Source organism: Felis catus, chromosome A2, assembly GCF_018350175.1.
Source record: "Felis catus isolate Fca126 chromosome A2, F.catus_Fca126_mat1.0, whole genome shotgun sequence".
NCBI classification, from domain to species: Eukaryota; Metazoa; Chordata; class Mammalia; order Carnivora; family Felidae; genus Felis; species Felis catus.
The window spans coordinates 105431926-105444733 of record NC_058369.1 but is presented as its reverse complement, the minus strand read 5'-3'; the positions used below and the strand labels follow the sequence as shown (position 1 = coordinate 105444733).

The 12808-nt window shown below is 34.7% G+C and overlaps 1 protein-coding gene across 6 annotated transcripts in view; it reads right to left on the bottom strand.

The window, feature by feature from the left end:
• Positions 1-452: 452 nt before the first annotated feature.
• Positions 453-12808, bottom strand: part of TMEM106B (transmembrane protein 106B) — a 29859-nt gene continuing 17503 nt past the window's right edge. For all 6 annotated transcript variants that reach the window (XM_003982805.6, XM_045052426.1, XM_045052424.1 and 3 more), the window contains 2 exons: positions 7088-7141; positions 453-6317 (listed from right to left, as the gene is read on the bottom strand). In XM_003982805.6, the coding sequence (XP_003982854.1) occupies positions 6179-6317; positions 7088-7141 (193 nt within the window). In that variant the 3' untranslated portion in view covers positions 453-6178. The remainder of the gene's footprint in view (positions 6318-7087; positions 7142-12808) is intronic.

Sequence of the window (12808 nt, the reverse complement as noted above, 5' to 3'; positions counted from 1 at the left end):
TGAAAACTGAAAAACAGACAAGATTGAGGGATTTAAAAAAATGTCCAAATAAATTTCACAGAAAAAGGGAAGAGAATGAGCAAAGTATAGAAAATGTAAATAACTATTCCCAAAGAATGGCAAACATCTCAATTTGGCCTGGACACAGGTGAAAGGCAATGACAGGAAAAAGGAATATGAATTTAGGTGGGGCCAGACAATGAAAGGTTCTCAACACCAACAGTAAGGGCCTGCCTGGGCTTTTTTTTTTTTTAGTTACAGAGTCGAGATAGGAGGTAGAACAGATAGAATTGACAACAGAATGGAAGCTATGTGGAGGAAAGGAAAATCAAAGATGATGCAGAAGTGGAATTTGGGTAAGAACTAACAGGACCCGAGAGCTTTGAAGTAATGGACTTTCAGTATCTACCAGGATTGTTTATATGAAGAGAATTTCAAAAGTACAACCAATATACTTGACTGATACAAACTTTATTTTTCATGCCAAAATGTTTACAAATTTTATTTTTTCATACACAATTACAAGAGCAACAGTTACAAGTAACTAAAAAAATAGCATTTGGGGGCACTTCTATTCCTTTTGCTAACATAAGCATGTTTTGTTACATGAACAGCAACAATAATTACAATTACAGAACTGTTTAACTTGGGAATTTAGTGTTAGGATGGAGGCTAATCCATGAAACAAGCAAAGAGTAAGTGCCCAAACATAGTCTTTCATTCTATATTCTTCTTTATTCCATAATTAGAATCTACCCAGTAATGCCATCATTCAAATATCTGACCAGTTAGGTCAACTCAGTATTTTCCAAACTCTTACTTAATTTAGTTCTACAAGTGAATCTAAGACAAAACACACAAGGCATAGCTTGCTGATATCTGATGCCTAAAACAAACTGTTACATAATGAAGTTATGAATCTTTTGCAACTTGGCATGTGTTCCATCTCACACAAGAACTAAAAGATGAATAGTACCTACAGCACTGAGAGTCACTCCACCACAGCTGATACAGTATCTCCCAGACTTCTAGTTTCTAAAATTCTGGGGGAAGTGGGACAATTTGAACAGTAATAGTCTACACGGTAGTAATATTACCTCTTGGCCATTGGCCCAATACTAGTCCTTTTTTTTAGTATACAAAATATGCTGAAAACATTTCCTTAAACACATTTCAATTAATGTAATTAAACAGAAGGCAACAATTTCCTTCTATAAGAGTTATTTAGCTATGAAAAACTTGCCATATATTTGTTAAATTAATTTACGGAATATTTTTAGGGTCAATACAGATATTTAATTTAGAGCCTATCCTAAACATGTGTAAAAAGAACTACAAACATAATCACATTCGGTTTTTTTTTTAACTGGAAATTACCATTTTTATCCCTATAGTAATTTTATAAATATATCACTTGCTTTTATCCAAATTAAGGATAAATTTCAAAAATCCACTGTGAAATTTACATTCTCACTAAGCACAAAAATACACAAATATTAGTTCTAATCAGAAATTTAAGCTAAGTGAAAATTTTTACTCTGAAATAAGTAGACCTGGGATATAGAAGTAAAAGTTTTGATCGAAGCAGATCACAAATATATTCTGTTTTCATGTAAAAATAACTTTTTTAAAGAAATAATGTTTAACAGTCTTTTAATCCCATCTTTTCAAACACATATTTTTCTTTTAAAATAAAATAGTTTCAGATAAACATTTCATTTAAAATCTGATTTTACAAAAAAGAAATAAAATTAATTATTCTTAGATGTATTTGAGCCAGGTAGTTGCTGCTTCCAGATGTTATGAGCTACAAATCGATTTATGACACTATGGTAAGTAACCTTTGGCTTCCAACGTAATAACTCGAAATTCAATTCACACTGCCTACCAAAGAAGTCTGATGTATATTTGTAAATTTAAAATTTAAAATTTTACATCTTTTAAAAAGAAAAAAATCCAAACAGATAAGTATGAATTATTTTAAAAATCAGTGATAAGCCACTTTTTATCACACCAAAGATCTATAAAATTATAATAAAGTCTCTTAATAGTATTTTTGAAAATACTATCAAAAACTTCAAAATCTTATATATATTAAGTACAACCAATATATTTTTAGAAAGAAAACATCTTCAAAGGCTGAAAAGGAAATATGCTATTTTTAAGAGCAATGATGTTTGAGTCAATCAGACATGTTTTCAATCTGAAATCTGCCACTTCCAAGCTTATGCATATTTCTTAACTTCTCTAAAACTCTTTCCTCAGATTTAAAATGGGGAGCAACGTCAGTAGCTACCTTAGAGGGCTTTCTGAGGAATAATCAGATAATGCACATAAGAGATTGCTGCAGTATCTGACAAAGTAACTAATAGATATTAGCTAGACTGAGCAGTGACTTCCTTAGGGGTCAAGTACCCAACAAACTATTTTCTTAAATAAAATGTAATCATTATATACAGAATTACTTATCTTAAGAATTAAAAAAAAAAAAATGGTGTGGAAGGGGGTTGGAGACATTCCGTACAACAAAACACCCCTATATTGCAATAATGATACCTTTATTGTATTTTGGCAATCACTTTCTCTCTATTGTTAACACTGTACTATATCACTTCCAAAATACAATTCAGAAAATCTAAACTGAATTTTTTTTTGTCACAAATCTTAGAGAAAATAATTACCTCATTGGCCTAAATAAATGAAAAAGGCACAGAAAAACTGCTCACAAATAAAACCACAGTCATTTACATATTATGTACCATAGTAAGGATGGTTATTTGGCAATTGCAAGCAATTTATCTGGTATCTAATATTTTCACACTGTTCTTATTTCAAATCTCAAATACATTAACCTCTATTATTTATATATAGCCTTGTGTGACAACCTATCAGTCATATCTTTATTGGAATGATCAAGAAATACTAAATTTTAAAAGAAAAATTCAGCTATAGATTATGCTCCAAAGTATTTCACAAATGCTCATTTTCCATTTAAAATATTTCAGGTACCAACTTAAAGATACCCAAATCTTAGTCCATCAGTATTATTTTGATTGTCACTAGGAACTATGTGAATGTTTTCTCTGATTTTTAATCATACTAACCTGAGTCAACAGGGCTTCTCAATGGACTCTATTTTAAATGACAGAGCACACACATAGGAGACAGAAAAATTAGGTATGGCCCCCTAAGATTATTTACTGAATATGTGATCTTCAGCAAGTCCCTTAACTTCTCCATGCCACGTCTCCTCTTCTAAAAGATAAGGATCCTGCCCCTCTCCTTTGTCTGACTCACAGGACCAGGTAAATTATATAAGAGAAACATGAAAGCTTTTACAAGGGCATATGTTAGATACATATAATATCAACACACAGAGACTTGTTATAGTATTGGATTTGGTTAGGATGACCAGTCTATTAAAAGTGTAATTTAAGAAAAAGTTATTCTTGAGAGTATCAGGGGGAAAAAATTATAACATCTTTACCATATCCTTTGAATAAGATCTGAAAGCAGTTTTAAAAAATATATTGCTATCTATCCTATTACTATGTAAGAAAAAATACACTGGACAATGCTCATTCGCCTTCCCTGTGTTTTTTTCTTTTTTTAATGGCTGTAATTCTGTTTCACCTGAATGTATTTTTGTAATTTTATTAACTTACACCTGCTCTGTTCCAAGCTTATTCTGGAAAGTTATTTAAAACTTCTCTGAAAGTAGTCACAGGTGATCTTTTTGTCTACTACAGGTTTGCACTTATCTTAAATTCTAGGTTTTTCTACCTTATGCTTCATGGAAAGTAGGTACAATAAAGTTTTAATTTTAAAAAATGAAGAAAAAATATTCAAAACTAAGTCACTAAAAGCAAATGTTCCTTCACTTTCCTGTATCTTCAGCAAATACTATGCATGCACTCCAAAAGGATATCAGACCACAAATCAATAGAAAAATCCATTCACTTACACTACATACTCTTATGAAGTTAAAAGATAAACCAGGATTGATTTCTGAAGAAGGCATATCTGAAGGGTGATTATGAAAAAATGAAGGGTGATTTTGAAGTAAGGACAAGGAGAGAACAGAATATGATAAACATTTTTGAAACACTTTATGATTTACACAGTCAGTGAAATACTATCATCTCTAGGTAACTCACTAAATGAGAAGAAGCCTGACAGGTGACTGGTCAGGTATACAGAAAGATTTGGAAGCCCTAATATAGATGATTGTTGGTTAAAGTCACAGGAATAGAAATTTTGAAGCAAAAGAGGGTCTAGATAATAGTCACTGAAAGATCAAAAGACAGAATGAGGGAAAATGAAATGAGAATGATTTGAAAAATACAAATAGAATTGAAACATTAGAGGAGTGTGCAGTTTCAAGGAGAAGAGGAGTAGTCAAAAATCATAGAAGAAAAAAACATGAAGGCTGGGTTTGACTAGTGAGTCTATAACAAATGTAATGGGGTGACTTTAATAGCAACGATGGGTGAGTTAGCAACGATTAAGGTAAAAAAACAACAGTCCAAAAAAAAAAAAAAAGTGTATTCTACCCATTTAAAATGTTCACTCAGGAAAACTTGGGGAAAATTATAATAACACTAAAGGGAGACCTGAGTGTGTTTAAAGGCAGAAAGGAGACTTCATTAGCTCTAAATAATTAAACAAAGCTTGTGTGTAACAGCTGAGAGAGTCCGACTGATAAACAGGTATGTTTCAGACCTAAGTTAGGCACTTTGAGGGAAAGGGAACCTGACTTCTGTCTCTAGGGAACAGAAAGAAATTAATCTCAAGCCACTTATTTATTTATTTATTTTTTTGGTATCACAGTTGGTCCCTACCCTCAGTGGTATATATTTACAAGGTAATTAGAACTTGGTAAGTGGAAAGGCACAAAGCCCAAACAGAAAATGGTATTGAAAATATAAGATGACAAAATGCAAAAGTCAATAATTTCCACTTGAAAACAATTTTAAATAAAATCCAAACAAAATCTGAAAATTTAAAAATGTTAACTGCTAGAGGCTTGATATCCATGTGATGTGCAAAGTGATTAAATTTTTAAAAAGCATAATATAGGCTTAATTTTTATATAGCCACCATCATTTAATAAGATTTCTTGGAGAATTTCTACCAAAGACACAATTTCCTCCTTGAAAACAGGCATAAAATGGGTAACATTGGGTGACTTGGGTACCAAAGAGTTGTGAAAAGTGTCTCCACAACTTGTTAGTCTGAAAAGCAACATTAAAAAAAAGTGGAGCATCAAAACACTTTATTTCAAAATCACTTGATGCCTGATCCTGTATGTAACTGGAACCATATTCACATTCTATAAGTTTCTGAATTTCAATTTCCCGTTTTATTTATTTTTATGAGCAACTTACTTTATTTTGAATCTGTACTTTATTTGACATTTATTTAAGCTGTATAAAAGCCATGCACAGTTTATTTACAATATTATACATTAACGATGTTTGAAGACTACACAAAAATTTCACAAAACTTACTTAGATGGAAAGACATGTGAAACAGGGAGCTTTCGAAAATTTTAGATTCAGAATTTTGCAATTATTTTGGTTTCTAGTGTTCTGCAAGCACTGGATTGAAATAAGGCTGACAAAAACGTGCAAATGAGTAGAATTTCAACAAATGAAAAACTACAAATGTTTAGCTAAAAGCTAAAATATCTTGAAATCCTACTATGTAGCAATGGGAATTTATAAAACAGAAAAAAAAAGGTTATTTTTAAAAAGTCTTTCATGAATAACAGGCTCTCAGTAATATTCTATAAAAACATTCAGAAATAAAGTTTCTCAAATTATGTCCATCATCAAAGTTAGGTTTTCAGTAGTGGCCGAAGCTGTGAATTGTAAATTATTTACTGTCCTACATGGGAAGTCTCAATTTCCCCCGCTAGGGAGAGGGGGAGAAGAAAATCAATTGGCAAATTTAGATTCAAGTAAAAGATCCTGGTACAGACAACATGAACACAGAGTGGATCGCTGCAGTAATGTTCGAGTCCACATACTTTTACTTGTACCCCTAAAATGGAAGGTGTAAACTTTAGTTTTCTTCAATTTAAGATCTCCTATCAGGAAGTAAGTACCTCATTCTTCAGAGTTCTAGAAAATATCGATAGGGATTTCTTCTTCTCCACTGGCATATCATTCAATTTTTACTGTTGTGGCTGAAGTACATTTAGATACTCAGACTGCCCCAACTGATAAGTTGTGTTCCTTCCACAATCAACATACTGGTATCTTTCCTGGGATATCTGTTCAGAGTGTCCAAAGTATGTTGTTGTCACAGTAACTCTAAAAAAGAAAAATTGGGAGACACAACAACAACAAAAAAACTCAAACAGGGAGACACATTATTATTTACATAGAAGTTTTCTGAACTGAGAATACTTTCATATAGCAAAATTTTCTCCAGGGAGAGACTGATTAATGATAATATTGTGGACATGGGCCACTCAGGGAATATTTGCCCAACAGATAGCATAAATGCTGATTTAGCAAGCCTACTCCAATAATTATACACAAGAAATACCATGTTTTCAGAACATTTATCATTACTTAAAAATATGTAAGTTCATTTCACTTTTAAAAACAAAATTCTCTCATCACAGGAAAATTCTTTCATTCTTTCATCACATTTTGCACCATTAGCTGATGGTCCAAACACCAAACCTATAACCTACAATGTCTTAATGGCCTAGAATAACACCCAATTTGCACATTAGTAACAGTACTTATTACTGTGAAGGACTATTTTCCATAGATAACAGAACAATGGATGCTGAGCTCTGTCCTCTTTTTCATCCCAACACCTGCCATCTTCCTGTGTTCTTGCAAGGTCTAGATTCACTCTTCAGCAGCCATGTGATCCTTCACTACTTCTCCGAGCTCCAATTTCCTCATTCTTAAAGTTGGATAATATTTACTCATCTCATCGCACTCTTTTAAGGCTTCAAACCCGACTGAACTGATACTTATAAAGGTGTTGTGTATGCTATAAGCCAAAGTTATAAATCTAAAGTTTAAAAAAGAAATTATTTCTTTCAAAAAAAATTCATACTTACTGCATCATGAGTACGATATTATGTACTTTGATTGATATCAGTGTACAAAAATCACTGTTAAAAAGAAAAAACAATGTGAGTAAACGTGGCTATGATATTATAATTTAAAATCACTTAATTATGATTCCTAAAACTAAAAGAGATATGATACAGAAGACATAAGTAAGCATTTATTGATGGAACGTTTTCTACACCTAATAATGATAAAGATTTTCATGACTTTTTATTCTAAAAACAGACATGTTTTACTACAGCAATTGTAGAGTTGTTGCACACTGGCTACAAATTACTGCTACTTTTTATTCATCTTTTGAAATTGTAGTAAACAGTTTGTTAGAAATTCTGTATCAGCCTGATACTATAAAAGATGATAAAAAATCTTTTTTTTTTTTTACTTAAGAGTTAATAATCACTTAGACCCAACGTAAAAGCTTTAGAAATTCAATAAGAGAACATTATACAATACTAGCATTTTTAGTTCTGCGATACTAAAGTCAACAAATACTAAAATGTGTGAGACTATGGTTCTTACAGTAAATAAAGTGACATGGTGTGCTGAATGGGAAAATTATGCAGCCAAGAATTCTTTATCCAGCAAGGCTGTCATTCAGAATACAAGGAGAAAAAAAGAGTTTCCCAGACAAACAAAAGTAAAGAAGTTTGTGACTACTAAACCAGCCGCGCAAGGAAGAGGGACTGGGGGCAAGGCAGTGAAGAATAAAAAGGACCAGAGAACATCACCAGAAACACCAACTCTACAGGTAACACAATGGCACTAAATTTATGTTTCAATAATCACTCTGAATGTAAATGGTCTAAATGCTCCAATCAAAAGACACAGGGTATCAGAACGGGTTTAAAAAAACAAACAAACAACCCACACACAAAAACAAGACCCATCTACATGCTGCCTACACAAGACTCATTTTAGACCTAAGACACCTGTAGATTGAAAGTGAGGGGATGGAGGGGCGCCTGGGTGGCTCAGTCGGTTAAGCGTCCCACTTTGGCTCAGGTCACGATCTCGCGGTCCGTGAGTTTGAGCCCCGTGTCGGGCTCTAGGCTGATGGCTCAGAGCCTGGAGCCTGCTTCCCATTCTGTGTCTCCCTCTCTCTCTGTCCCTCCCCCATTCATATTCTGTCTCTCTCTGTCTCAAAAATAAATAAACGTTAAAAAAAAAAAATTAAAAAAAAAAAGTGAGGGGATGGAGAACTATCTGTCATGCTAATGGACATCAAAAGAAAGCCAGAGTAGCCATACTTATATCAGACAAACAAGATTTTAAAACAAAGACTATAACAAAAGATGAAGAAGGCATTCTATCATAATTCAGAGGTCTATCCATCAAGAAGATCTAACGACTGTAAATATTTATGCCCCCAACCTGAAACACCCAAATATATAAATCAGTAATGATAAACGTGAAGAAACCTACTGATAATAAAACCATAATAATAAAAGTTTAATACTCCGCTTACAGCAAATCAACAAGGAAACAATGTCTTAGAATGATACAATGGACAGGATGAACTTAACAGATATATTCAGAATATTTCATCTTAAAGCAACAGAATAGGCATTCTTCTCGAGTGCTCATGGAATATTCTCCAGAATAGATCATATACCGTGTCACAAATCAGTCAGGTCCAAAAAGATCAAGACCATGCCATGCATATTTTCAGATCACAACACTTTGAAACTTGAAATCAACCACACGAAAAAGTTTAGAAAGTCCTCAAATATGTAGTGGTTAAAGAACATCCTACCAAAGAATGAATGCCTTAACCATGAAATTAAAGAAGAAATAAAAAAATACAAGGAAGCAAATGAAAATGAAAACATGACAGACCAGAACCTTTGGGATGCAGCAAAGGCAGTCCTAAGACAGAAGTATATTGCAATAAAGAACTAACAGGGTGCCTGGGTGGCTCAGTCGGTTAAGCATCTGACTTCGGCTCAGGTCACGATCTCATGGTTTGTGAGTTTGAGCCCCGGGTTGGGCTCCGTGCTGATAGCTCAAAGCCTGGAGCCTGCTTCAGATTCTGTGTCTCCCCCTCTCTCTGTCCCTCCCATGCTCATGCTCTGTCTCTCAATAATAAATAAACATTAAAAAAATTAAAACAAAAAAGGGTCTACTTCAAGAAGAAAAGTCTCCAAATACGCAACCTAACCTTACACCTAGAGGAGCTAGAGAAGAACCAGCAAATAAGGCCTAAAGCTAGCACAAAAAAGGACATAATACAGAAAAAAACAATATAGAAACAGCAACAAAAAACGTGTAACAGATCAATGAAACTAAATAATGGTTCTTTGAAAGAATAAACAAAATTGATAACCCCCTAACTGGACTTATCAAAAAGAAAAGAGAGGACCCAAATAGAAAAACATCACAAATGCAAGAGGAGAAATTACAACCAATACCAGAGAAATACAAACAATTATAAGAGAATACTATGTAAAATTATATGCCAACAAACTGGGCAATCTAGGAGAAATGGACAAATTCCTAAAAATTCACAAACTACCAAAACTGAAACAGGAAGAAATAGGAAATTTGAAGAGATGCGTAATCAGCAAAGAAAATGAATCAGTTATCAAAAATTTCCCAATAGGGGCGCCTTGGTAGCTCAGTTGGTTAAGCATCAGACTTTGGCACAGGTCATGATCTCATAGCTCTCTGTGCTGACAGTTCAGAACCTGGAGCTTGCTTCAGATTCTGTGTCTCCCTCTCTCTGCCCCTCCCCCACTGACACTGTCTCTCCCTCTCTCTCAAAAATAAAAAAACAATAAAAAAAAATTTTTTTTTTAAATCTCCCAACAAGTAAGAGCCATGGGCCAGATGGCTTCTCAGGGGAATTCTATCAGACATTTAAAGAAGAGTTGACAACTCTTCTTTTCAAATTGTTCCAAAAATAGGATGGAAGGAAAGCTTCCAAACTCATTCTATGAAGACAGTATTACCTTGATTCTAAAACCAGACAAAGAACCCACTAAAAAGGAGAATTACAGGCCAATATCCTTGATGAAACTGGATGTAAAACTTCTCAACAAGATCCTAGCAAATAGAATCCAACAGAATATACATTAGAAGAATTATTCACCATGATCACGTGGAATTTATTCCTGGGCTTGAGGGATGGTTCAATATTCGCAAATCAATCAACATGATACACGTTAATAAAAGAATAAGAACCATATATCCTCTCAAGAGATGCAGAAAAAATATTTGACAATATACAGCATCCTTTCTTGATAAAAACCCTCAAGAAAATAGGGATAGTAGGAACATACTCCATCATAATAAAGGCCATATATGAAAGAGCTACAGCTAATATCATCCTCAATGGGAAAAAACTGAGATCTTTCCCCCTAAGGTCAGGAACACGACAGGGATGTCCACACTCACCACTGTTGTTCAACATAGTACTGAAAGTCCTAGCCTCAGCAATCAGAAAACAAAAATAAATAGAAGCCACACAAATGGCAAGAAAGAAGTCAAATTTTCACTCTTTGCAGATGACATGACACTCTACGTGGAAAATTTGAAAGAGTCCATCAAAACACTACTAGATTTCAGGGTGCCTGGGTGGCTCAGTCAGTTGAGCATCTGACTTTGGCTCAGGTCAGGATCTCACAGTTTGTGAGTTCGAGCCCCGCATCGGGCTCTGTGCTGACAGCTCAGAGCCTGGAGCCTGTTTCAGGCTCTATGTCTCCTTTTCTCTGCCCCCTCCCCGCTCATGCTCTGTCTCTCTCTGTCTCTCAAAAATGAATAAACATTAGGGGCGCCTGGGTGGCGCAGTCGGTTAAGCGTCCGACTTCAGCCAGGTCGCGATCTCGCGGTCTGTGAGTTCGAGCCCCGCGTCAGGCTCTGGGCTGATGGCTCAGAGCCTGGAGCCTGTTTCTGATTCTGTGTCTCCCTCTCTCTCTGCCCCTCCCCCGTTCATGCTCTGTCTCTCTCTGTCCCAAAAATAAATAAACGTTGAAAAAAAAAATTAAAAAAAAAATGAATAAACATTAATAAACAACAACAAAAAAAACTAAACTAAAAAAAAAAACACTGCTAGATTTCATACATGATTTCAGCAAAGTCACAGGATATAAAACCAACATAGAGAAATCGGTTGCATTTCTATACACCAATAATCCTTTGCAGAAAGAGAAATCAAGGAATTGATCCCATTAACAACTGCACCAAAATCAGTAAGATACACAGGAATAAACATAACCAAAGAGGTAAAAGATCTGTATGCTGAAAACTATAGAAAGGTTATGAAAGAAATTGTAGAACTCACAGGGAAAAGGAAAAACATTCCATGTTCATGAACTAGAAGAACAAACATTGTTAAAATGTCAATACTACCCAAAGCAATCTACACATTCAATGCAATCCCTATCAAAATAACACCAGCATTCTTCACAGAGCTGGAGCCAACAATTCTAAAATTTTTATGAAACCAGAAAAGGCCCTGAATAGTCAAAGCAATCCTGAAAAAGAAAACCAAAGCTGGAGGCATCACAATTCTGGACTTTAAGCTGTATCACAAAGCTGTAATCATCATGACAGTATGGCACTGGCACAGAAACACATAGGTCAATGGAACAGAATAGAGAACCCAGAAATGGACCCCAAAATATATGGCCATAATCTTCAACAAAGCAGGAAAGAATATCCAATGGAAAAAAGACAGTCTCTTCAGCAAATGGTGTTGAGAAAACTGGACAGGGACATGCAAAAGAATGAAATTGGAGCACGTTCTTACCCTGTATACAAAAATAAACTCAAAATGGATGAAAGACCTAAATGTAAGACAGGAAACCATTAGAATCATTCAGGAGAAAACAGACAGCAACCTCTCTGACCTTGGCCAGAGCAACTTCCTACTAGACATGTCTTTGGAAGCAAGGGCAACAAAAGCAAAAATGAACTATTGGGACCTCATCAAGATAAAAGGCTTCTGCACGGCAAAAGAAACAATCCACAAAACTAAAAGGCAGCCTACAGAATGGGAGAAGATATATGCAAATGACGTATCAGATAAAGGATTAATATCCAAAATCTATAAAGAATTTATCAAACTCAACACCCAAAAAATAAATAATCCACTGAGGAAATGGGCAAAAGACATGAATAGACACTTTTCCAAAGAAGACATACAGATGGCTAAGAGACACATGAAAAAATGCTCAACATCACTCATCATCAGGGAAATACAAATCAAAACCACCATGAGATATCACGTCACACCTGTCAGATTAGCTAAATGAACAACTCCTTCTGGATGTTGGTGAGGATGTGGAGAAAGGGGAATACTTCTGCACCATTGGTGGGAATGCAAACTGGTGCAGCCACTCTGGAAAACAGTACAGAGGTTCCTCCAAAAATTAAAAATAGATACCCTACGACTCAGTAATTGGCACTACTAAGTATTTATCCAAAGGATACAAAAATGCTGATTCAAAGAGACACATGCACCACAATGTTTAGAGCAGTGCTATCAACAATAGCCAAATTATGGAAAGAGCCCAAATGTCCATCAATTGATAAATGGATGAAGAAGATATGCGTGTGTGTGTGTGCGCGTTGTGGGGGTGTGGTGTGTGTGCATACATCTGTACACACACACACACACACATATATATATACATAATGTACACATACACACATACATACAATGGAATATTACTCAGTGATCAAGAAAGAATGAAATCTTGCCATATATT